Raw genomic sequence first — 28000 nt, 5'->3', positions numbered from 1 at the left:
ATCACAAAAAGTTGGGTTGCAGGTAAAACAGGTTATTAAGAAGACAAATGAATGTTGGCCTTCATCGCTAGAGGAATTGAATTCAAGAGCAGGGAGGTCATGCTGCAATTGTACAAGGTACAGGTGAGGCTGTACCTGAAATACTGTGTGCAGTTCTGGACTCCATACTTGAGGAAGGATATACTGGCTTTGGAGGCAGTCCAGAGGAGGTTCACCAGATTGATTCCGGACATGAGGGGGTTGACCTACGAGGAGAGACTAAATCGTCTGGGATTATACTCACTCAAATTCAGAAGAATGAGAGGAAATCTTATAGAAACATATAAAATTATGAAAAGGATATACAAGATAGAGGCAGGAAAATTGTTTTCACTGGTAGGGGAGACCAGAACTAGGGGACACAGCCTCAAGATTCAGGGGAGTAGATTTAAGATGGAGATGAGGAAAAACTGCTTTTCCCAGAGAGTAGTGAATCTGTAAAATTCTCTGCCCAGGGAAGCAGTTGAGGCTAATTCATTAAACTTATTTAAGGTTCAGTTAGATAGATTTTTACATAAAAAAGGAATTAAGGAATATGGCGAAAAGGCAGGTAGGTGGAATTGAGTCAATGATCAGATCAGCCATGATCTTATTGAATGGCAGGGCAGGCTCGATGGGCCGGATGGCCGACTCCTGCTCCTATTTCTTAAGTTCTTTTGCTCTTATATTGTTCTATTTAGAAAATAATAAACATCAGTTATCTAGTGAAGTAAACTGTTTTATAATTCCGAAAATGGACATCTGTGAAAATCGAGAGGGCCTCAATTGCTTCATCCCCAACCTCTGGTCACACTGACTCAAAGTGCAGTCAGCATTGACAGATGCAGAATGGTTGTCCATGTATTAGGCTCAAAGTTGGCCTGAAGTTTCAGACTATGATAAAATCCATTTAGCTACAGTGAGTGCCTTTCGAGGGATGTACAAACAACATTTCTCCTGTTTTCCTCCTCACTTAAAGAAGCCTCTGCTCGCTGTATGGTAAAGTCTATGAAATCATTGTGCACAACTCTATATCTTAATGTGCATGAGGCAATACACAGATGTGCCAAAATAATGTCAAGGATCATCTCCTATTTTATTACTTATTTTGTCCATTGGATAAAGCAGTTTGCTGATCTGTGGTTAAATACTTAAAACTGGATTTAAATATAATCACCAAGAACACCTTGGTTTTCATTGAGCTTAACATTAACAAAATGTTTAAAGTTACAAGCTCAATATTAGCTGGAAACTGTAATAGCTAACAAGTTACGAATGACCTCGAAACAAGAACTCAGTCAAGAAATCAAATATTGGAACTTAAGAGCAAAAACAATCTATTGGAGGAACTCAGTGGGTTGAGTAGCATCTGTGGGTGGGGGGAGGAAATGTTGATATTTTGGTCAAAAATTTCCATCAATTCTTAAGTGTTTCAACTGGAAACACTGACATTTCCTTTACTCTCTCACTGATGCTGCTGGACCCATTAAGTTCCTTCAGAAGATTTTTTTGCTCAAAAACTTTAGACAATCAAGGTACTCTCTAACCTCTAGCAGCAATGGGTTGGTGTACTGCAGGGCAGCCATCTCCTGCTCAATTTCTGCTTGAGATTTCTTCTTTTCGTCCTTTTTCTTCTCTTCTGCCCTCTCAATCTTTGGCTCCTCAATGGGGACTGAGAGAACTTTATTCTGAGACCATGCCTGCATATAAAAGAAAAATTATGTAACATTTTAGTATTTCTTCGATCTTCAAATTCCCTACCACCTTCCCATGTTTCTACCACCTCCAGTCCTGACTATTTGACTTCATCAGAATGTTTACAATAGGTTGAGAAGTTTTGTTTGCTGTTGTACAAGCACAGTGTAACGGTTCTATCTTGAAATATGAATACCATCTGCTACTGAGCTGAAGAATGTGTGCACAGTGCTTGTCTTGGGAGTAAGGTATTCTATATCTTACCCATTCTGAATTCCACCATTAATGTTTCATATTGGAGCAGTGACCAAAAATATTTCTGTGTTTTGGGACATCCTGAGTTCATGAAATATGTTCCTTTCCTCCTCCACTCCATGCTTATTCCCCTCACTGGGAATATGCTCCCTTCATCTCAGTTAGCATTCTCTCCCCTTCCAGTTACTGAGTATATCTTCCCTTTTCACCTAGCACACATACTCCTGAGGACTATAATTATGTGGGAATAGGATTCTATGAGACATGGCAAGATTCAAATAGAAAAATAGGCTCCACATGCAAATTTAAACAATGGTGATTTTGCTCAGGGACAGATGACACAATTTTTTAAAATCCAAGAAACAAATTGTTTATCAGCAAATATGATGCCTGGATACTCCCCACCCATCAAGCTCAATGCCACACCATAAACTGAATGCAGAGTTTCCTGCAAGCCAATCTAAATAGGTCATTATCTCAGGAGCATCGCAGAGGAATGAGTTAGTTTGACAATAAGACATAGGACAAAATTAGGCCACTTGACCCATCAAGTCTGCTCTGCCATTCAAATCATAGCTGATTTCTTCTCAGCCCCATTCTTCTGCTTTCTCCCCACAACCTTACTAATCAAGAACCTATGAACCTCCACTTTAAATATGCCCAATGACTTGGCCTATTATGCTGGATTTGGCTGACCTGTTGAAACTGTACAGGAATTGGCTTTGCATAAGGGACTTTCTTCTGTATCACTTTCTTTTGATCCTTTAATATCAATTCATCCATGCCCCAATCCAATCCTGGAATTGCCATCTCCACTTCATTCACCTCTTCCTTGTCTGCAAAAGTAAAATCATGCTTTATAAGGGTATGCAGGCAGGCAGAACATTCTTGAAATAGTTTTGGAGTGTCTCATTTCAACAAATTCACATACCATATAAACAGCCAAAATATTCTCAAATGTTGGAACTGCTGGAACATTGACCCTTAACATGACCAAGCAAAATTATTATTTAATTGTTTGGGTGTCAATTAATCACAATATTAGCATAATTGTGAATTCATGTTAATTTTTTAAATGCTAACAAAAGGAAGGCATTTTTAAAAATTTTATGATCCCAACCCCTCCATTTCCTCTAAATCTAGGTTGTCATTTTCTTTCTAATACACCCCATCAACCTCCCCACCAGTTAAAACACTGTTTCAAACCCTCCCTCCTCAGCCCCTTCACTAGTCCTGACCATGCAATTATCGCAGAGTCCCTGACTACTGCTCCGTCACTGAGCCTTGCACCCAGTTCTACCCTGCATTGGTGGGAGGATGGGGGAGTTAAGAATGAAAGAGACCTGTCAAAAATAAAAGCCAATTTTTCCCTTGCCCAAATCCAACCTGACATGGTTCACAGACCACCACAGCTTGTCAAGTCCACCAACTTGCTGAAGCCTTGTCTTCACTCGACCACAGAAAAGGTCAAAGCTATTGTTTAGCAATGTGCTTGTGACATGGATTAATACACAATGATTTTATCTTAAATGAGGCAAGAGAAGGCCAAGTCTAGGCCAGCTTCCAGGGAAAGAATTCCACTAATCCCATTCCCTCTCTCCTTATTTTCATGCAGTCCCGAAACTTAGTCTTTCACACATCCACCCCTCATCTCTCCTCCTGTTCATTAATTTTACTGCTCACCTAAGAGAGTTTACTGAGCCAAGTAACTTACCAGCACATTTCTGGGATGTGGGAGGAAAGTAGAGAACCTAAAGAAAACCCAAGCAGTCACAGGAAGAACATGTAAACTCCACACAAACATCACCAGAGTTTGGGATTGAACCCAGATCACTGGATTTGATGCATAAGCTCTAAGATACATCACATGCCTGAGGTTGTTTAATGATTCTCCCTTTACCATAGGATACACCTGTGATAGATCCAAACAGCCTCTACAATCGATCTTGAATGATCTAATTGATCTAAGTAGTAGGTTTGAATCCCATATTGTCTGTGAGGAGTTTGTATGTCCTCCCTGTGTCTGCATGGGTTTTCCCCAGGGGCTCCAATATGTTTGAAACATACCAGGGTGTAAGTTAATTGGTTGTAATTTGACGGCATGGGCTCATGGGCCGAAAGGCCTATTATGACTAAATATAATTTTTTAAAAAATTAAATTAAAATTTAAAATTAAACAAGTCTATCTCCCCAACCAAACAAGTTCTGCCAATGAATAGTAATATTTTGGAACAAGAGGTGCAAGCTTGAATAATGAATTTGAAATGAAATCAGACACAGAAGGTGTTTTGGAGGATTTAAACCATGCTTTTTGCTTGAGATTTAAACCATGTTTTTTTACTTTTGGAGCCTTTGCTTCTGCAAGGCTGAGAACCTGCTTGTTTTTAGAATCAGCAGACATAAGTTAAATTCCACCGAGGGGCCAGAGATGCAGTTATCTGACAAAGGGACATCTGTGTACCAAGAACATTTAATCTTCCTGCCTGTTTTGGTCACAGACTGTCAGAGGCCTAGCCCTGACAAAATGTTTTGGTCTCAGACTGTCAGATGCCTAGCCATGACGCAATGTTTTGGTCACAGACTGTCAGAGGCCTAGCCTTGACGCAATGTTTTGGTCACAGACTGTCAGAGGCCTAGCCTTGATGCAAAATAAACCATTGTATTCAAAGTGATAAGCTGAAAATTACGTTATTCGATAGAAGTCTAGGCATGCTAGCTTGCTCGCTTATCTTTCTTACTGTGCTGGGAATAGGTGCTTGAGTACGCAGTTTTTGGGTAATATAAGCCATGGTCCCACTGCTGAAGTTTGAGACTCTCTGAGAGGTGGCAACATCTCTCAGCAAGAAGGACTTCTAGACTCCAGCCAACGTCCCAGTCAGGGAGGTGAAGAAGCTACAAGTGTGTGGTCGTTGCCCCGCTTCGGCAGTTGGGACCAGTCCAGGCGTTGATAAGTATAATTGGGAAGGGCTTGCATATTGTAGTTTGATATCAGCTTTAGAACTTGTAATAAAGATTTGTATAAACTGAAGTGCTCTCGGCATGTGTGTCTATTTTCTTTCAGTAGCTCAAATACTGTGACCAATCTAAAACAAACAAAGTGAGAGGTACAAGTTTACCCAGGACAGAAGGCAAAATAAAAATGAAAAGATTGAGGGATGGAGAGAAAGAAAAATGCCAAAGAAAAAGTTAAGAAAATATTTGCCATCATACATTCTGAAAAATGAATGTCAATGCTTAAGAAGTTACTTTTTTAAACAAACTGGAAATAATCTAATTGAATGGGCCCACCGGTCTCTTGGCCCCCAACCAATAACCACGCTCTATCCTGGTAAGACTCCTTCACTACCAGGATAGAGAGAGGATTTTATGGGCGGCAGTAGTGGGTGCGAAGTCTGGGGGAGGGTCCACTGGAATTTGAGGGGGGGGGGGGGGGGAGGTTTTATTCTACCCGGACATAAGGGCAGCACTATTGAAACACAGGAGGGAATTTGACCTGGTTAAAAAGAACCTTAAACAAAAAGGCATTGAGTTTAGCCTCCTTCACCAGGCAATGCTGAAGATAGTAAGGCAGGGAGAGAAAAGTATTTTAAGGATCCAAGGGACGCAATGGACTTTGTAAGAACCCTGCCATCACTTCGAGATTAAATTAAATGTAAATAAGGTGGAAAGAGGAAATCAGGGAAAGAAGGACTGTAAATATTGTAATTGTGAGAAATACAAGGGGGGAAATATGTGTTTTTTTTTCATAATGTTAATGTTTAAAGATTAATGTATATTAGAAGAATGAATAATTAAAGGGAGCTCAAGGAAAGGGAGCTATAAGTGGTAGATGGGAGCATTAGACACATCTCAAAATGGCAGAGGGATTGGCACCAATACCTTGGTTATTGGTTCTCGGGGGGGGGGGGGGGGGGTAAAGATAAACTGGAAGGGGGGAATATATGAGGTGTTTTTCATTTTGTTATCAAGGTAATTTAATTGATGGTTCTTTCAGTTGTATGAGGGTGGGGGATAAATACAGACTCTATTTGTTACATGAATGTTAAAAAAGATTATGTTTGACATGTCTATGAAAATTAAAATAAAATATTTTTTTTAAAAAGTTATTTTTTCAAGTTGCCAATAATTAAAACTTACCAATCTATTAAAAGGATATATGGACAAACACCAAACTCTGATTGCGAGCATAGTGTACAAGTTTCAAGACAAGAATACTATCTTCTATTCTTGTTTAGAAACTTCCATCCATTCATGGCTGTGAGTCAAGTAAAAATATTCTTCTTTGGTACAAGGCTTTGAGAAGGGTAAGGAGATCATCAGCACATGATCCAATTGCTCAATTTTTAAATTTCTTGTAGATCTCACTTTTATATAAATATTCCACTCCACCTTTAGATTTTCTGGTCTTTTAATTAAGTTCAGAACTTGCTCTAAAAATAAATGAACTGACGCCTGCTTTGGTTTCTTATTGATTTGAATACATTTTCATGGCATTGTTACAACCTCAATGAAAACGAAAGGTTTGTTCCTCACTAATTAAGTGCTAGGTATATGAAATATACAAAGTCATGCATAAATGGATACTACTATCCCTGCAATGGTTTGACTGTACGAGACTGAACAATATCTGAAGAGTTTGCAATGAATTCCAATCTGCTATCTATGGATCCTGATGTGATACTTGATTTGTGTAAAAGAATGGAATTGGCCCAGATTTTGCTGGAATGTGGAATCTTATGATATGTTCCATTGGTTGGACTTATTTTGGTATAATTAGGATCTTAAAGCTTTTAATCATAAAGTGATACCACAGCAGAACTAACAAGGCTCCTGGGTCCTTAGTGAGACCAGAGATCTATCTCCTCACCCACTGATATTTGTTTCAAGAAATATTGAGAAAAATGGGAGAACTCAATGTCATGTCAGGTGAAGAAAGAAAAACAGGTAACAAAAAATGGGCAAAGATTTTTTAAAAATGAAATGGAAAATAATGAAGATATTTTTTAAAACCTTCATGGATTGAAAATCTGAAGGACTCCACACTTTTAACCAAGACAGCAGGCTTGGCTAACTATGATAATGATGTCCTGGTCTTTAAAGGGGTAGTTAGTTTATTAATTACAAAACTTAACCTTATGTGGCTAGTTTAACGCAATCACTGAAAAAATGTAGCAACTTCATAAAAATCTAAAATGTGATGCATACATAACAAATCAGCAAACTTGCCAATTCGTGAATAATGATGAACTTTCTCCTCCTAAGGCTCTCATGCTAAATCCATCAGAGTACAAAGTTCTAATTTTACATCAATCTCAACTACTGTCTGACTGCTTGGCCTGCAACAAAAGTTGGTCAAAACTTTCAGCATACAAGGTGAAGCTTCTGCTTCCTGGCTTTAAATGTTAAATTATTTGTAGACTACTTACTGGTCTGTTCCAGCTCCAAGGCTTGTTTCAATTGGTCTGGAATGCCCATCCCGGGAATACTGGACAGATTGTTTGGTTCAATGTCATCTGTGGAATTCCACCATAAATATAAGTTCAAAACTTGAAAATCGTTTCATCTTTATGACCCCTTACATTATATGTTCACTTACTGTGACAACACAATATGGAAAAGTTTTGTAAACAACTGTCGTTGATGTTTACTTCTTCCATGAATGTTCAAAATGGAAAAAGAGCATTCAACACTTGCAGTCTCTTTGCCAGGAGACAGAAATCTAACGAATAAGGCGGAAGGAGTGCCAACTCCTCCAAAAATACTCAAATCTCTCTGCCCTTGTGTAGCTGTGTTTGTGTCTCCCACATCAGCCTCATCAGTCACCTCAGAACTCAGGACCAGGAGTGGAAGCCAGCCCAAGAATTTTAACTCAGTCACTGGACAAATCATATTCCCATCAGAACTAATTGTGGAAAGACTCTTCTTTTTCTTTCTTTCTTTGGCTTGGCTTCGCGGACGAAGATTTATGGAGGGGGTAAAAAGTCCACGTCAGCTGCAGGCTCGTTTGTGGCTGACAAGTCCGATGCGGGACAGGCAGACACGGTTGCAGCGGTTGCGGGGAAAATTGGTTGGTTGGGGTTGGGTGTTGGGTTTTTCCTCCTTTGCCTTTTGTCAGTGAGGTGGGCTCTGCGGTCTTCTTCAAAGGAGGTTGCTGCCCGCCAAACTGTGAGGCGCCAAGATGCACGGTTTGAGGTGTTATCAGCCCACTGGCGGTGGTCAATGTGGCAGGCACCAAGAGATTTCTTTAGGCAGTCCTTGTACCTTTTCTTTGGTGCACCTCTGTCACGGTGGCCAGTGGAGAGCTCGCCATATAACACGATCTTGGGAAGGCGATGGTCCTCCATTCTGGAGACGTGACCCATCCAGCGCAGCTGGATCTTCAGCAGCGTGGACTCGATGCTGTCGACCTCTGCCATCTCGAGTACTTCGACGTTAGGGGTGTAAGCGCTCCAATGGATGTTGAGGATGGAGCGGAGACAACGTTGGTGGAAGCGTTCTAGAAGCCGTAGGTGGTGCCGGTAGAGGACCCATGATTCGGAGCCGAACAGGAGTGTGGGTATGACAACGGCTCTGTATACGCTTATCTTTGAGGTTTTTCAGTTGGTTGTTTTTCCAGACTCTTTTGTGTAGTCTTCCAAAGGCGCTATTTGCCTTGGCGAGTCTGTTGTCTATCTCATTGTCGATCCTTGCATCTGATGAAATGGTGCAGCCGAGATAGGTAAACTGGTTGACCGTTTTGAGTTTTGTGTGCCGGATGGAGATGTGGGGGGGCTGGTAGTCATGGTGGGGAGCTGGCTGATGGAGGACCTCAGTTTTCTTCAGGCTGACTTCCAGGCCAAACATTTTGGCAGTTTCCGCAAAGCAGGACGTCAAGCGCTGAAGAGCTGGCTCTGAATGGGCAACTAAAGCGGCATCGTCTGCAAAGAGTAGTTCACGGACAAGTTTCTCTTGTGTCTTGGTGTGAGCTTGCAGGCGCCTCAGATTGAAGAGACTGCCATCCGTGCGGTACCGGAAGTAAACAGCATCTTCATTGTTGGGGTCTTTCATGGCTTGGTTCAGCATCATGCTGAAGAAGATTGAAAAGAGGGTTGGTGCGAGAACACAGCCTTGCTTCACGCCATTGTTAATGGAGAAGGGTTCAGAGAGCTCATTGCTGTATCTGACCCGACCTTGTTGGTTTTCATGCAGTTGGATAATCATGTTGAGGAACTTTGGGGGACATCCGATGCGCTCTAGTATTTTGCTATTAATACTTCAGATGATATTGTATTACAGAATACAGCATGCATTAGAGTCTGGTTGCTTCGATCTAATATTACGCTGCAAAATATAGTCTGAAATTGCATATTCCTTTCTTACCATACTCTCCGACGGCATCATCTGACATCCCTGGAAGCAGGTTAAGATTGTACCGATCTCTCATTTTATCCCCGGGTCTATTTCTTGTCCAGAATTTACTGCCAATGAAGAAATGGAAGTCACGGGGATAGCATTTAGTGGATCAAGACACTGCTCTCTGCTGCAAAGACAGAGAATCGCTAAGGCTGTGTTGCCAGCCTGGTGTGAGTATTAAGATCTCTTTTGGGCTGCAGAAAAACGGAATGATAGTGAGGATCCAGTGGTTGTGGATCACACTGGCACTAACTACATGGCTAGTATAAAGAAGGAGGTTCCTTGAGAGGTAAGAAGGAGCCCAGAGCAAAAACTGAAAAGCAGAACCACAGGGCTGATGATCTTTGATTGTCTGATCCATGTGCATATTGGCGAAGGGAAAATGCATTTAGAAAAATAAACACATGGCTTTAAGCATGGTGCGGTGAAAAGAAAGGGGCCATTTTCATGGGACACTGGTATCAACGTGGAGGAAGGAGAAATTGCTTCTGTACGAACAGGTTTCACCTGAGTTTTGCTGGGACCAGTGTTCTGACGAATCACAAACTGGGGGCAGGGCTCCAAGAATAGAATGTGTAATAAACCAGGAGGAAATAAGAGAGCAGTGACCCTGGATAGTGAAGGAAAAACAGCAAAAAAAGATGGTGTATAGTAACTCCTGAGTTAGTTAAAATTGTAAGAAGAAAAATTGGCTGAACAATCTTCCTTTGAGTAGATTTGTAATAAGATGGATGAATTGACAGAACTAATAGTATGAATCAATCGCTTTTATGACCAGTTCCAGGTTATTTAATGTCCAAACAAACAGGACAAAGGGGAAAGGAGGCTAGATAGCACAGTTATCAAGGAAGTTCTCAGAGGAGTGTTGAGTCCTAATATAAAGGTAAGAAGTAGCAATGCAGGATTGACTTGGACTGAAATCATTAATCTATAATTGGTTCAGGATAGAAGGCTAAGGGAAATAGATGGGTTATAATGTCCAGCTGAATTGTAACCTGCAACGTATGAACAAACAGTTGAGAAGTAGAGTGAATCTGAATTTCTTTTACTTTGGCTAGCATGTACATGTTGGGCAATGGCTGTCTTTCTAGCTATCAATTTCTATGATTTCTATGCATGTCACATCAACAAACATCATGAGGTTTTTTTTTCTCTGGTTGAAGGATACCTGGTGTGGTCGTTGGATCCTGAACAAAGTATGTGCCCAAGTGGGTGCCAGGCTAGGCTCCAGATCATTCCTTCATGAGCCATCTCCATTCCACCAACTTCCTTCTCCACACTGCAGATATAGAGAACCAGATCAACATACAGTAGAAGAACATAAACCAGATCAGCATTTTAAAAAATCAGTTTTTATTAACTCTTGCACACGCCATAACTTCTCAGGCATTTAAGTTGTCTCATCCCTCTTATGTTTACTGCTCATCACTGGAGATTCAGTCACACTGGTAACTGCCACTTCGATTCAGTTCACAGCTTCATCACCCTCGACTAGTTCAAGATTTTTGCCTTCATTGCAATGAGGATTCATTCTGGATTTTGATTTGGCTTTTATTTTTGTTTCTTTTTATTTGTGGGTGACTCTGTGGCACCAGTTGCCCCGCCTCTATTTGTGCTGAGTGTAAGGGAGGGGTGGGGGGGTTTCGTGAGCTGTTAGGATTAGGCAACGTTTCTATACAAAGCGTAGTGGTATATGAAAACAAGCTATAAAAGATAGCTGCATTTTTAGGATCAATTATGATATTTAAATGACATTTGGACAGGTTCATGGGTAGGAAAGATTTAGAGGGATATATCTCAAATGCAGGCAAACGGAATTAGCTCAGTATGGCTTCTAGTTAAGAAGGACTAGTTAAGCTGAACAATACGTTTCTATGCTATCAAATTCCATGGACTAAACAGATATTGTCCCATGACAACAGAGTTTGCCTTCTTGTGGTTTAATGTAAAATTGGTTACAGTGCATTCAAATGGAGGCTAGAAAAAATATGCATGGGCTTGATTTTTTTTGACTGAACAAAAACAGGCAAAGGGCATTTATTTTGCAATCTTTTCACTTCATAATCTGCTTCAAAATTTTACTCACCCAACATGCCAAAACAGCAAAGATCCATCAGAACCCCCACTGGCAAACAACCCTTCATGAACTGGATGCCAAGCTACAGCTATGAACAAAGAGAAATCAGGAGTTAAAGAGAGGACACAGACTTAAGTCACTTAACAACGTGTAGCAGTTTAATTGCGTAAAATTTTGGGTTCTTTTGCTTTCTTTCCCTCTAAAAGGGTAAGAGTAATGCAACTTAAGAAACAGACCACTCTATCCTTAAGCGTTTCCTTATCAAGCCAATGTACAAAACTGAGCACATTATTTCACTCTGCATATGCTATAGGCAGTAGAACCAGAGAACTGGTTCTTTTGCACAGAAACAGGCCTTTCAACCCATCTAGTCTGTGCTGAACTAGTATTCTGCCACTATTTTACTCTTTGATGGGGCACTTCCTCTCAAGGCCGAGATAGACAAATTCATCCTGAGGATTTGTAAAGATAGAAATTGGTTCAAAATTTACATGAAAGGAGTTTTAAGGTATGAAATCTGTACCTTAGTCATTTCACTTTTGTTCAATTTCCAGAAACATGGCAGGTTAAATGACATTTAAGAAGAAACAAACAATAGACAGGGCTTTTCTGATCTTTCCACCGACTGTTTCTCTTTCCATAAATGCTGAATGACTTGCTGAGTATTTCTGGGATTCTCTGTTTGTTTTAGATTTCCAGCAATTGGATTTTTACTACAAAATACTGTGCTCTGCTGTTTTTTCTGTGTTATATTAATAACAAGTATATGTATTAACTCCAACATAATAATCAGGTTCAGTTACCATCTTCAAGAAACTATAACTTATCTTGAGCAGTCAACAAGCTTCCTGACACTCAGAGTGGTGGGCATATGGTACAAAATGGTGGAGGCAGATAGGTTGCATTTTCCAAACATCCCATAACGGATTATTAATCTGATTTAAACTGCTTTGCCAATTTCCATTTGAAGAAGGTGGTTTCGAATTTCCACCACCCTTAGCATGAAGAAATGATACCAAAGTTCATTCCCTAAGATTTATAATGACAGATCCCTTTGTCATTTTGAGGCTCACCCTCTATGTCCATAGTCACCAATTTTCCTTTCCAGATAAGCACAAAAGTGGCAGATGCTGGAATCTTGAGCAAACTCGGAGCAGCTGGAGGAACTCAGTGGGTCAAGCAGCATCCGTGGAGAGAAAATGGCCAGTCGACATTTCAGGTCGGGACCCTTCAGAGAAAGAATGCCCCAACCCAAATCCGTTTCTCCCCATGGATGCTGCAGGACCTACCTTTCTTCAGCGGCTCAAAGTTTGATCAATTTAACTCTCATTACCCGTCTTCCTCCCTCAGTCTATTTTTGTAATTGTTCTACAAATTTTCGTGCTTCTTCTGGATCCGAGAATAGTCTGTTTTGTTGTCCTGGAATAAATATTTTCAATACCGCTGGATGCTTTAGTATAAATTTATACCCTTTCTTCCATAAAATCGCCTTTGCTGTATTGAACTCTTTTCTCTTCTTTAGGAGTTCAAAACTTATATCTGGATAAATGAAGATTTTTTGCCCTTTATACTCCAGTGGTTTGTTGCCCTCTCTTACTTTTTCCATTGTCTTCTCCAGTACCTTTTCTCTTGTAGTATATCTTAGGAATTTTACTACAATAGATCTTGGTTTTTGTTGTGGTTGTGGTTTAGAGGCCAATACTCTATGTGCCCTTTCTATTTCCAATTCTTGCTGTAGTTCTGGACATCCTAGGGTCTTAGGGATCCACTCTTTTATAAACTCCCTCATATTCTTGCCTTCTTCATCTTCCTTAAGGCCCACTATCTTTATGTTATTTCTTCTGTTATGGTTTTCCATTGTATCTATTTTTTGAGCTAGTAGTTCTTGTGTCTCTTTAGTTTTTTTATTAGATTTCTCCAATTTCTTTTTTAAGTCTTCTACCTCCATTTCTGCTGCTACTGCCCGCTCTTCCATCTTGTCCATTTTCTTTCCCATTTCTGTTAAGGTCATCTCCATTTTATTTATTTTCTCTTCTGTGTTGTTTATTCTTTTTCTTAAATCCTTAAATTCCTGTGTTTGCCATTCTTTAAATGACTCCATGTATCCTTTAATAAGAGCAAGTATATCCTTTACCTTGCCTTTCTTTTCTTCTTCTATTTCACCATACTCTTCCTCTTCTTCTTCCTCTGGGTTGACCATCTGTTGTTTCTTTGTTGCCCTTTCCTCCTCTTCTTTCTTGTTTCTATTGTCTTCTGTGGTCTCTTCTTGCTGCAGGTGTTCTGCAGCTGTCGTTGCCGGCTGTGGAGATCGACTCCCCAGCTGGTCCCCCCTCCCGTCGGTGTGTTTTTTTTCATTCGCATTGCGCATGCGCGAAGTATCGCGCATGCGCGGTTGCGCACTTTTACTCGGCTCTGCGAGCCATTTTTGTAGTCCATTATTTACCGACCTGAGGGAGCGGGTTTCTCTCTCCGCAGCGGGCCTCTTCGGACAGGTAAGGCCTTCACCTTTTTTCTCCTTTGTCTTCTCTTCCTCTCTTCTTACCGTTGCTTTCGATTTTTCTTTTTTTGTCGCCATCTTCTTTCCACCTTTATACTCACTTTTCTGTAACTTTTATTTCTGTGCCTTTGTTTTCTCTTGTTTTTCCCGACTTTTCTGGAGAGGGCTGGAGTTCACCGTCCGGCCACTACTCCATCACGTGACTCCTCCCCAAGTCTGTACAGAGTTGATGGCATTAGGAATAGGTAGTTGATCCCTTTGGAGTGATGTCGTGTCTCCACTCTTCCAGGTCTGTACCAATGGCCGCACTCTGTTATAGCAACACCAGCAGCATCTCTTTTTTTGCTTTCTATATGCCATTCTATCCCATTACATAACCCCATAAAACTCCTAGGGTCCACTAGTGAGCTGATGAGCTTGAGCCCTTCCCAGACCACCCATGGGATTTTGTTTTTCATTTTGGTTGTCAAATTTATAACTGTTTTATGTATGATTTGGTTATTTTATCAGCTATATTTGTCTTCACTACAGTCCACCTATACTAAACCCACAATCTCTCCATAGTCCATAGATTGGAGAAATATTGATCCTCTTGCTCCAACACAGTTCCTCAGCAGGTCATCACTAATGTTATCCTGGCCTCAGCACGACCTGCCCATTATACTCATTCTAATGTTAAAATATTTTTCTCATTTCTAAATATGTCTTAGTAAAGCCAATTATAGAGTTAAAATATTGCACATATATTTTTATTAAGTTAGTTGTGGGCTGGTGCAGGGTCACACACACGTCACAGCACATTTACAGAGAACCATTGTTTTCAAAGAGTTCATTTTCGGAGTGGACAGAAGAAAGGAGTGTTTGCTTTATTAAAAACTGAAGTATCTAAATACTCAATAAGAACTGCTGAAGGAAGCCATCTGTTTTTAAATTAAACTACTTAGGGCCTCTTGAACAAGAGAAATGAAACTCAGAGCCATGTGAAACAGAAGTGAGGTAATCTTTCTGAGTCATGTTGTCTGCAAGACAGAGGAATGAAGATCACATGGTTTACAAGAAACTGGGGTTTGCAACTGTTTAAAATTCCATTAATTGATCACATGATTTAAAAGAATTGGTACTGACCTCACTGATAATGTAAATGGTCAATGATTTGGAGAAGTATATTCTCTAATTCAGACATTTTTAGAAGAGATCAGTTTGGAGTTGACTGAAGTCAAAACCCTGTGATACACAGGGGTTGAAACCTTGTGAAAGACAGGGTTGAGTTACAGAAACCAGAATTGGTGCTGTGTGTGTTACTCCTGGGAAAAAAGGAACACAAAAACAGTGGCTTTTGAAATAAGGAAGATCACTTTGCTGTCTCTTTCGAAAAGCGGACAGAATTCAACTAGATCTATTTTTGTGTAGCTACTTCATTTAACCCAGTGGCTCTCAACATTTTCCTTCCCATGCACATACCACTTTAAGTAATCCCTATGCCATCGGTGCACTGTGATTAGTAAGGGATTGCTTAAGGTGGGATGTGAGTGGGAAGGGAAGGTTGAGAATCACTGCTCTAGATCCAATTGTTACTGAAATATTTTGCTTGAGAAAAATTGTAATTGGCCCATTTCCTTTGGAGTTATGAAACCCTGTACATAACGAGTCAAATAGGTACAATTAAAACAGTGGTTTTCAAACTTTTTCTTTCTACCTACATACCACCTTAAGCAATCCCTTACCCAACTGCGCTGGGTAGGTCACGTCTCCAGAATGGTGGACCATCGCCTTCCCAAGATTGTGTTATATGGCGAGCTCTCCACTGGCCACTGAGACAAAGGTGCACCAAAGAAGAGGTACAAGGACTGCCGAAAGAAATCTCTTGGTGCCTGCCACATTGACCATCGCCAGTAGGCTGATATCGCCTCAAACCGTGCATCTTGGCGCCTCACAGTTCGGCGGGCAACAACCTCCTTTGAAGAAGACCGCGGAGCCCACCTCACTGACAAAAGACAAAGGAGGAAAAACCCAACACCCAACCCCAACCAACCAATTTTCCCTTGCAACCGCTGCAACCGTGTCTGCCTGTCCCGCATCGGACTTGTCAGCCACAAACGAGCCTGCAGCTGACGTGGACATTACCCCGCCATTAATCTTTATCCGCGAAGCCAAGCCAAAGAAGAAGATGCAAGTGGAAAGAAAAAGGTTTGAGAACCACTGACAACTTTTGTCTGGGTTTGTGAATTCATCGTGGAAGAAAATAGCCCCATTTGTTTAACTCTTGTCTGGGTTTGTGATTTCATTGTGAAAGAAATAGCCACATTCCCTGTCTCTTTAAAAAGGGGAATAATTGTGAGTAGAGGCCTGAAGAAATAATGTTTCAAAGCACTTTGTAATTATTTCTGATCTGAGAATTTAGGATCTTCATGCAAGACTAAAATGATGCTGAAGTTTTAAAAAATGACTTTTCAGAGTGGGACTTTATATATATAAATAATATTTATTTATATATATATATATACACACACACACACACACACACACACACACACACTCTTATATTTTACATTTGCACATTGTGGGGTTAAATTTAGAGTTAAGTTTAGAGAAAGCATGAAAAAAGTTACGTTATTAATAGTTTAATTAAAAAACTATTATTTTGAATTTACCATTGCCTGGTGAATTTTCTATTGCTGTTCTTGTGTTAATGCTAACAAAGTTTCTTTAGTCTTAAAAATAATTAAAAGGGTTGTTAGCTCAAAACACCTGATACTTAACCATTACCATGCCACATTAACAAGTGGTCTTCAACCCTACAAGTTTGAGGCGACAATCTCTTCTGAGTACAACTTCCATAAGATATTAAACTATCCATTTTCCCTCTTTCTTCAACAAAAATCTTAGTCAGGTTTAAAAGGCATTTGAAAAATGCTTGGATTCACTTCTCAACAAGTAGCTACTTCCACTGAAGGTTTAATGTTAAACCAAGTGTTCTCCAATATGCTGATTTTTTTCTCTCACGTGCAGTACATAATCTTTGGAAACAAATTTGACTTAGTTCAGATGACCTTGGATCTGGACTTGACTGTGTTTCAATAAATGTTTTGCCTTCATGATGAATTGAAAATATAGGATTTTGTCTGATGCATCAAAGAATGTACATCTATTATTCTGAAATCTTGGTAAAGACAAAAATCACCAACCTGTAGCCTCCTTTTTGTGTCCTCTGAAGACTTGGAGCTCCTCCTTCAAATTCCGAATGTCAAACATTTTACAAAGGTGGTCACGCGATGCTGTGAGAAGCCAGTTCCCATTCTGATTCCATTTAACTTCCATCACTGTGTTCTTATGAGCATGACTGGGAAGAAATGTCACAATCAACAGGGAGTATAATCTATAAAATAGGATTACAAATATAACACTGCAAAGCATCATAACTTTCTGCATTGCTCCAGATCTTTCGTGCTGCAAAGAGCAGCAGTGTTTTTTTCATTTGTAGGATGTATATTTCACTGGCAATATTGCGCATTGTCCAATCCTGACGAACCTACGATGAGGAATCATCTGTATTTATAGGGTTGGATTAAAAACATCAGATTTTATTCCCTGGAGAACATTGTTGAACCAATTTAGCTTTTATGACAATCTGCCAGTTTTTTTCTCATACATTCCAGCCTTTATGGGACTAATCCTAAAATAATCTCACTCTCTTCTTTTAATCCAAAAACCTAATTTTTCTGGCTTCTGACAAGCACCTAACTGTTGGATATAATTATCTCTACCCAAACCTAAAAAAAGCCAGTCAATAGAAGCATATTTTAACATATGGAAATATAACCTAATATCTTTTCTCAATGCATGACATTTTTGTGTAATTTTCTGCATCTACACAATTCCTTATTTTATCAAATTCCTAAGTTAAAATGAAGACTACTATTAAACCCCTCTATTTAAAAAAAATTCTACTGGGTGCAGTTTTAGTCTCTCCTCTTCCTCTACCTCGGGAATCGGTGGTATCTGATGCCCTTTTTCCTGAGTGCTCATAATTGCAAGATCATTTCAAACTAATCACTGCTGCTTATAAGGTATCATCTCTATGCTACAATAATCTGCACAAATATTGATCCAAGACAAAATTCATGTTTGAAAAGCTATGGTTGCCTTCTTGTGGCATCATGCCATTTTATCAGCACCCACACAGAGATGATAACAAGTTCCCCTAGTATTATCTCATGAATTGCATTAACTGCCCAAAATCCTCCAATTCAAGCTTCATAATCATAGCACTCCTTGGAAAAAAACCTTTTTTATGCCCAGGATTTAATTTCCTAAGTAGGATCTAACAAAATATGCCCTACATTGCCTCTTTTCTTGGATACCTCATGACCAACAAGAACCTTAAATTTTAGTTGCCAATGCCCAGACCCCAAAGCTGCTCCTTCTGTATCAAACATGGGAGCTAACAGACACCATACATTTCCTTCCCATTTCAGTCTAGATCCCAGTTACTGTCGATGCAGTCGATGCCACCATAAAAGGGTAAAATAAAAGAGAACATTGTTCATTTGGATTATGCATCCCTGGAAAACAAATCACAAAATATTTACTATATCTTAGCAACAATTTGCGATTATAGGTTTTCCTTAATTGTTGAGAGCCTGAATCATGACCAATTTGAAACTTTCCTTTTCAATTGAGAATTATAGTAATTCTGGCCCACCCAATAAAACCAATCAACAAAAAGTGCTTTGGCCTCAGGTGGGTCAGAGCATATTAGTGCAGAATCCATCAAAATAGAATTGGTATTTTCATGAGAGAATGCAAATACTGGAATCTGGAGTAATAATCAATCTGCCGAAGGAACTCAGCAGGTCCATTGATATTTCCCTTGATCCTCTGGTGCCTCCCTCAGACCCGATGTGATGTTTGACTTGCTGAGACTCCAGGAAATTGGAATTTGAAATTCCTGTTTAGTTTCAATTAAACTATGTTCTTGCTGCTCATGTTTTAAGTACCGGTAAGTTAATCCTGTCAGTTTGCGTGGTCCAGAAATCAAAGATTGTAAACCTTACCTACATTAAAAAGATCATCACTTACAGTGTTGCCAGACTCTGACCCGTCTTAGGATCCCAGAATTTGATTGGCTGTTGGCTGTCTTTACTTCCTGACACAATCAATCCCTTGGTAGGATGCCAGTCTACACATTTCACATCAGCACCATGTCCTATTAGAAGCAGAAACACAACTGAGCATTATTCCAAAAAAAAGTACTCTACAATCTTTGTATTAAATTATTGTTTGAACTCTTTAATTGATCCAGATCATTAGATATCAACCAAATCTTGGAAAGTCACTTACTAATTGCCACAGAAAAGAACATCAACAAAGAAAAGCACTGCCTCGTAAACAACGCATTCCACTAGAACTCATCACAGTAACTCATCTCCTACTCAGCTCAGTAAGCAAGTTTACTCTTCCCCTCAGCAATGCAGATAACAAATCCACAGCAAAACAAAGATGGGGTAATCTGGCTCAGAAAATGACTTGATGCCATCTTTCAACCACCTATTGCTATTCTGCAAACATCTAACCAAGTTCACTGAACTCATCGAATGCTGGATAACAAAACTATTTGCCAAATTCACTTCAAAATTAGGGGGCTGCGAAAAAGAGGCCTGACTCATCCACCAGGCAGCTATTTAAAGTTGGAGATGCAACAAAAAAAAAGTTGTGCGCGTTTCATTTAAATAGAATGGTCTACTGATGAAAAACTGGTCAGCTCCGTACTAGATTTGGGAACAAATATTTCACAGGTCTCATTTCACATTTGAGCTGCTTATTGGTGAATGTTACACAGACCTCAGTGACAAGATGCTGCTTTACTTCTCTACTTTCACCACTGCTTCAATAAAGTTCTGTAGCACATTTCAAGGTTATAATTTCACTAATTAAACAAAAGCAACAGCACTGAATGTCTCGCAGCAGGAATAAAGTATTTGAACATTTGCTTCTGCTAAAAAGAGCATGCAAAATTTTGGTGAGCTTCAAAATTCCTGCAGTAACTGTACATTTGTACACCAATTCCATTAAGTCAAGGGCTATCCATCCAATTTAAAAGTTTCCTGCCACACCTTTCCTGGCCAATCAAGCTTCCGTAAAAAGGATCCGATTCAGGCAGAATTGGAGGACTTACATAATCACATTCTCTGGCCCAATCATTCATCAGTGCAGGTTGAGATTATATCCATTGATCTCAATCCTCTAGCATGTTCCCACAATCACACTCATGCTATCTAACCTCTCCACTTTGCTTCTTCTTTTCATTCTGTGCTCAGACCAGTTTGTTCGCCCTCACCTCAATGCTTCGCAATTGGAAGCAGCATGTTGGATATTTCCTGCGACCTCAAAACACCAAATCTTTTCTCTAAAATTACATTTTCCCCTCCAACCAATCCCCAAATATTTCTTGAAGTCCAGTTTATCTAAATAAAACAAAGATGTGCATTTTTACAGAACCTTCACAAACTTACAAGCAATCAATTAATTAATTATGAATGATAACGAAGGAAATAAATTCACCAATCAAGTATGTCATCCCTCCATCACCCCACACATAACAATGTGAAAATTGCCTTAAGGGAAGTTGATTGGGATATAAACATCGGTGAGATCCAGGTCAGAATGATCTCATCGGACCTTCTCTAAAGACTTTTAGTATACACCTGAGAACAGATATAAATCTCATCTGAAAGTTGCAAGAGCACTCTCTCAGTAGTCCTCTAGAGAACCTGCCGATTAAATTCCTGTGGATGGGCTTGAACCCAGAACCTTCTATTCAGGGGTAAGATGATTCAAGGCTTTCCAACATTTACAATTGCTGTTGTTAGAACATATATTACATTATAAACAATTTTATTTGCTGGTGCAAGAAGAGATAATTGAATAAGCAGCATAAATGCAGGTCTTAGATGGGAGGATGGATATTTGCAGTTAATTCTGCACAGTGAAATATGGGTAACTGGAAGAGCGACAATCAATGGTGGAAGCGGTGGCGTTGTGTGTTTCTTAGAAAGGCTTTATGTTGCTTCAGACTTGGCTCAAGCTGTAAGCGATTCTTCTGCTTTCCCAGTTTCCCAATAAAAACACAGCTCACTGGAATGGCTAGGCTGCACATGAAAGGGGTTGAAATTAAACCATGAATTTCCCAATAGACAAAACTGAGAATTGGTCATTATGTTAGGCTTTGGAGACTTGAGGAACAGTTCAAAATTTTTTATGGCAAAGGTCAGTTAAGTATGTGGATAGACTTCAAAGGAGAAATTTTGAGAGTGCAGAGTTTGCATGTTCCAGTTAGGATTAAAGGCCAAGTTGACAGGCACAGGGAACTGGTTTTCAAGGGATATTGGCGATCTGGTTAAGAAGAAGAGGGACATATATAGCAAATATAGGAGACAAGGATCTAATGAAGTACTTGAAGAGAACAGAAAATGCAAGAAAATACTCAAGAAGGAAATCAGGGGGGGGGAGTCACGTGATGGAGTAGTGGCCGGTCAGGGAATTCCAGCCCTCTCCGGAAAAGTTGAAAAAAACCCCCACAAAACACAAAGGTACAAGAATAAAAATTAAAACAAAGTAAAAGTAAAGGTGAGAAGAAAATGGCTGCGAAGAGAGAAAAGTCGAAAGCAACGGGAAGAAGAGAAGAAGAAAGAACATCGGAAGAAGAAGGTGAAGGCCTTACCTGTCCGAGCAGGCCCGCCGCGGAGAGAGAAGCCCCCTCCCTAAGGTCGGTGGAAGTCCCGAGCTCGGGACTACAAAAATGGCTCGCGGAGCCGAGTAAAAGTGCGCAACCGCGCATGAAAAAAAACACACTGAAGGGAGGGGGGAACAGCTGAGGAGTCGATCTCCACAGCTGAGAGTGACAGCTGCAACACAGCAACAGGAAGAGAACACAGAAAACAACGAAAACAAGAAAGAGAGGAAAAAGAAAACAAGGAAACAACAGATGACCAACCCAGAGGAAGAAGAAGAAGAACATAGAGAAATGGAAGAAGAAGGGAAAGGCAGGACAATGGATTTTTTTTTTAAAGAATATATGGAATCAGTGAAAGAATGGCAATTACAAGAATTTAATGAGATAAAAAGAAGAATTAAGAGTGCAGAAGAAAAAATGAATAGAATAGAGATGGTCATGTCAGATATAGGAAAAAGAGTGGACAAGGTGGAAGAATGAGAAACAGCCATAGAAATGGAAGTAGAGGACTTAAAAAAGAAATTAGAAGAATCTAATAAAAAAGTTAAAGAGACACAAGTGCTGTTAGCTCAGAAGAGAGATATAATGGAAAATTATAATAGAAGAAATAATATAAAGATAGTGGGCATTAAGGAAGATGAAGAAGGCAAGAATATGAGAGAATTTATAAAAGATTGGATCCCCAGGGTCCTAGGAAGACCAGAATTACAGGAAGAAATGGAAATAGAAAGGGCACATAGAACATTAGCCCCGAAACCACAGCCACAACAAAAACCAAGATCCATTTTAGTAAAATTCCTAAAATATACAACGAGAGAAAATATATTGGAGAAAGCAATGAAGAAAATAAGAGAAGGCAAAAAGCCACTGGAATACAAAGGTCAAAAAATTTATTTCTATCCAGACATAAGTTTTGAACTCCTGAAGAAGAGGAAGGAGTTTAATACAGCAAAAGCGATCCTATGGAAAAAAGGATATAAATTTATGCTAAAGTACCCAGTGGTACTTAAAATAGTTATTCCAGGGCAGCAAAACAGACTATTCTCGGATCCGGAGGAAGCACGAAAATTTGCAGAACAACCACAAGACAGACAGAGAGATGAAGACATGTAACGAGAGCAAAAATGACCACGAACTATATATATAAATATATATATATCTATATATTTGTCATACCCACACTCCTGTTCGGCTCCGAATCATGGGTCCTCTACCGGCACCACCTACGGCTCCTAGAACGCTTCCACCAGCGTTGTCTCCGCTCCATCCTCAACATCCATTGGAGCGCTCACACCCCTAACGTCGAGGTACTCGAGATGGCAGAGGTCGACAGCATCGAGTCCACGCTGCTGAAGATCCAGCTGCACTGGATGGGTCACGTCTCCAGAATGGAGGACCATCGCCTTCCCAAGATCGTATTATATGGCGAGCTCTCCACTGGCCACCGTGACAGAGGTGCACCAAAGAAAAGGTACAAGGACTGCCTAAAGAAATCTCTTGGTGCCTGCCACATTGACCACCGCCAGTGGGCTGATAACGCCTCAAACCGTGCATCTTGGCGCCTCACAGTTTGGCGGGCAGCAGCCTCCTTTGAAGAAGACCACAGAGCCCACCTCACTGACAAAAGGCAAAGGAGGAAAAACCCAACACCCAACCCCAACCAACCAATTTTCCCTTGCAACCGCTGCAATCGTGTCTGCCTGTCCCGCATCGGACTGGTCAGCCACAAACGAGCCTGCAGCTGACGTGGACTTTTTACCCCCTCCATAAATCTTCGTCCGCGAAGCCAAGCCAAAGAAAAGAAGATATATATATAGATATATATATAGATATATATATATTTATATATGTGTGTGTGTGTATGTATATATGTGTGTACATGAATGTATGCGTATTCAAATGAAAATATATAGAGTATAGATAATTAATAAGGGAAAGAAAGGGAAGAGAGGAAGTAAGGAGGGAATTAAGAGAGTGACCTTTGTTATATATGAAAATTGAAATCTTTTCTGGGGGGGGCTGGGTGGGGAGGAGTTACGGTCACTGCGAAATCAGTTGACGCTTGCGAGTGAATTCGCAAATCCAAATGGAGAGGGGAGATGTGGTTGCCTGACAAGGGATAAAGGGCAACTCAGGAGGGGGAGGGGGAAAATGGGGTTAAAGAAGTTTTTGACAGAAGAATAAGGAAAATGTTTGATGTTTTAGAAATGTTGTCTCATAAAGTGTTCAAAACAAGAAAGCAGAAATGGATAAGAAGGAAAGGTGATGATGAGGAAACGGAAAGGGAAGATAAACAAAGTATGAAATGGCCTCATTGAACTATATGACTTTAAATATTAACGGAATACATAACCAAATTAAAAGGAAGAAACTGCTAAATTTACTGAAAAAAGGAAAAATTGATATAGCATTCATGCAAGAAACACATTTAACTGAAATGGAGCATAAGAAATTAAAGAGAGATTGGGTAGGACATGTAACAGCAGCGTCATATAATTCAAAAGCTAGAGGAGTAGCTATATTAATCAGTAAAAATGTACCAATTAAAATAGAAGAGGAAATAATAGATCCAGCAGGGAGATATGTAATGATAAAATGTCAGATATATTCGGAGTTTTGGAATCTACTCAATGTATATTCACATAACGAAGAAGATCAAAAGTTTATGCAAGATATTTTTTTGAAGATAGCAGACACGCAAGGGAACATATTAATAGGAGGGGATTTCAACCTTAATTTGGATTCAAATATGGATAAAACTGGGAAAAAAATTAACAGAAAGAACAAAGTAACCAAATGTATAATTAAATCGATGCAAGAAATGCAACTATTGTATATATGGAGGAAACAACACCCAAAGGAAAAGGAATATTCATATTATTCGGGTAGACATAAAACAAACTCAAGAATAGACCTATTTCTGTTATCAGCTTGTATGCAAGACAGAGTTAGGAAAACAGAATATAAAGCTAGAATATTATTGGACCATTCACCCTTGATATTGACAATAGAGTTAGAGGACATCCCTCCAAGAATGTATAGATGGAGATTAAAATCCATGCTACTTAAAAGACAGGATTTTAGAGAATTCATTGAAAGACAAATTAAAATGTACTTTGAAATAAATACGGAATCAGTGTAAGATAAGTTTATACTATGGGACGCAATGAAAGCATTCATCAGAGGGCAAATAATAAGTTATGTAACCAAGATGAAGAAGGACTACAATCAGGAAACAGAGCAGTTGGAAAGGGAAATAGTAAATATAGAAAAAGAATTAGCAATGAAGGAAGACACAACTAAAAGAAGAGAATTGGCAGATAAAAAAAATAAAATATGAAACACTACAAACATATAAGGTGGAGAAGAACATAATGAAGACAAAACAGAAATATTATGAACTGGGGAAAAAACGCACAAAATTCTAGCATGGCAGCTTAAGACAGAACAAGCTAAGAAAATGGTATTGGCATCAAGGAAAAAAGACAAACAAATCACATATAATCCAACGGAGATTAATGAAAACTTTAGAGAATTCTATGAACAATTATACCGAACTGAAAACGAAGGGAAAGAAGACAAAATAGATGAATTTTTAACTAAAATTGAACTACCAAAATTACAAATAGAGAAACAAAATAAATTAACAGAATCATTTGAAATAGTAGAAATACAAGAGATAATAAAAAAACTACCAAATAATAAAACACCAGGAGAGGATGGATTCCCAATAGAATTCTATAAAACATTTAAAGATTTATTAATTCCTCCCCTCCTGGAAGTAATCAACCAGATTGACAAAACACAAAGCTTACCAGATTCATGCAAAACAGCAATAATTACAGTAATACCAAAGACAGGGAAAGATCCACTCGCACCAGCGTCATATAGACCAATATCTTTACTTAACACAGATTATAAGATAATAGCTAAACTATTAGCAAACAGATTAGCAGATTATGTACCTAAAATGGTAAATCTAGACCAAACTGGATTTATTAAAAAAATACGGACAACAGACAATATTTGTTAATTTATTAACTTAATTCATGCAGTAGAAGGGAGTAAAGCGCCAACAGTAGCAGTTGCTTTAGACGCAGAGAAGGCCTTTGACAGAGTAGAATGGAATTATTTATTCAAAGTATTGCAAAAATTCAGTTTACCAGAGAAGTAAATTAATTGGATTAAAGCATTATATAAGGGGCCATTGGCGAAAGTGACAGTAAATGGATATATATCAAAGCAATTTAATTTAAGCAGATCAACAAGGCAGGGATGCCCACTATCACCCTTATTGTTCGCGTTAGCTATAGAACCACTAGCAGAATTGATAAGAGCAGAAAATAATATAAAAGGGATAAAAATAAAAGACAAGGAATATAAAATCAGTTTATTTGCAGATGATGTTATAGTATACTTAACAGAAGCAGAATTATCAATAAAATAATTACATAAGAAATTGAAGGAATATGGAGAAGTGTCGGGTTACAAGATTAACGCAAATAAAAGTGAAGCAATGCCTATGAATAATGCGGATTTCTCAAAATTTAAGAAGGAATCACCATTCAGATGGCAAATGCAAGCAATAAGATACCGAGGTATACAAATAAATAAAAACCTCGGCCATCTATATAAACTCAATTATTATCCACTAATGAAAAAATTACATGACGATTTAGAGCATTGGAAAGATTTACCACTAACACTAATAGGAAGGATAAACTGTATTAAAATGAACATTTTCCCAAGGATACAATACCTATTTCAGGCATTGCCAATACACTTGACAGAGAAATTCTTCAAGGAGTTAAAGAAAATAATAAGGAAATTTTTATGGAAAGGGGGGAAACCGAGGGTAGTACTAGATAAATTAACAGAATGGTATAAACAAGGAGGCTTATAACTGCCAAACTTTAAAAATTATTATAGAGCCACACAATTAAGATACCTATCAGATTTTTATCAAACAATGGAAAAGCCAGATTGGACTAGATTAGAACTAGATAAAATAGGGGAGAAGATATCTGAACATATATTATATAAATGGGATGAAAAATTGGTACAACGTAGGAATTCTCCAGTATTACATCATCTGCTCAATATTTGGAAGAAGATTCATGTAGAAAGGAATAAAACAAATTACCAATTACCAAAACTAATACTGACGCAAAATCAGTTAATCCCTTTTACAATAGATAACCTTTCCTTTAGAGAATGGGAGAAAAAAGGGATCAAAAGAATAGAAAATTGTTTTTCAGGTAATAAATTACTATCCTTTGAACAAATGAAGGATAAATATAATATAACTCAAGATACAGTGTTGGCATACTACCAACTGAGATCCTACTTGAAGGACAAATTTGGAAGCAGTATGAGGTTACCAGAGGGAAGTAATTTTGAATATGTAATTACAGATACAATGATAATCAAAAAATTTATAACAAATATGTATATTAAACTGCAAGAAAAGGAGAACGAGGAAACAAATGGTAAAACTAAATAAAAATGGGAACAAGATTTAAACATAAAGATAAAGAAGGAAACATGGGAGAAGTTATGCTCTGGAACTATGAGAAATACAATAAACACGAGGTTACGTATGATACAATATAACTGGATACACAGGCTATACATTACACCTCAAAGTTAAATAAATGGGACCCAACAGTATCTGACAGATGTTTTCGTTGTAAAAGAGAAGTGGGATCAACAATTCATGCAATCTGGACATGTGAGAAAGTAGAAAAATTTTGGGAAGATCTAAACAAGATATTAAATAAAATTACAGAAAACAATATACCAAAAAACCCAGAGATCTTCCTCCGAAGTAACATAAAAAACAAAGAATTTGGACTTGATTTGGATGGTGCACAAAAAAGATTTGTTATGATAGCTCTAGCCGTAGCAAAAAAATGTATTATGTCAACTTGGAAATTAGAAGATAACTTGAGAATACAACAATGGTATATAGAAATGAATAAATGTATTCCATTAGAAAAAATAACATATAATTTAAGAAATAATATTGAAATATTTGAACAAATATGGGAGCCATACATGAAACACAATAGAGAAAACCTACCGGGGACATCTACCACCTAAAATAACGAAAGGAGAAGGAAATGAAAATAATTGACTCAGTGGAATTTCTTGTTTATTTTTATTGAATGACAACATTGTTTGACTGGTTTAATGTATCTTAGATTCTGTACTTTAAATTAATGGGGGGTGGAGGTAGGGAGGGTGGGATGGGAGGAGAAAATGACACTGTATATATTTGAAAAGGAAAATGTATGCATCTTGGTCAATGTGGTTTATGGTGTGAAAAATAAAA

General features: G+C 38.8%; 1 protein-coding gene across 2 annotated transcripts in view; it reads right to left on the bottom strand.

The window, feature by feature from the left end:
• The window catches only part of wdr33 (WD repeat domain 33), a 127147-nt gene that overhangs the window by 18521 nt on the left and 80626 nt on the right, over positions 1–28000 (bottom strand). For both annotated transcript variants that reach the window (XM_069896390.1, XM_069896389.1), the window contains exons 8-15: positions 19014–19140; positions 17120–17274; positions 11447–11525; positions 10529–10639; positions 9328–9425; positions 7395–7481; positions 2665–2804; positions 1566–1718 (exon numbers count right to left, since the gene is read on the bottom strand). In XM_069896390.1, coding sequence (XP_069752491.1) covers positions 1566–1718; positions 2665–2804; positions 7395–7481; positions 9328–9425; positions 10529–10639; positions 11447–11525; positions 17120–17274; positions 19014–19140 — 950 coding nt within the window. The remainder of the gene's footprint in view (positions 1–1565; positions 1719–2664; positions 2805–7394; positions 7482–9327; positions 9426–10528; positions 10640–11446; positions 11526–17119; positions 17275–19013; positions 19141–28000) is intronic.

The sequence above is a fragment of the Narcine bancroftii genome, chromosome 9 (genome assembly GCF_036971445.1).
Source record: "Narcine bancroftii isolate sNarBan1 chromosome 9, sNarBan1.hap1, whole genome shotgun sequence".
Taxonomy (NCBI): domain Eukaryota; kingdom Metazoa; phylum Chordata; class Chondrichthyes; order Torpediniformes; family Narcinidae; genus Narcine; species Narcine bancroftii.
Note: the sequence above shows the minus strand (reverse complement) of the source record. Positions and strands in the feature narration are given on the sequence as shown.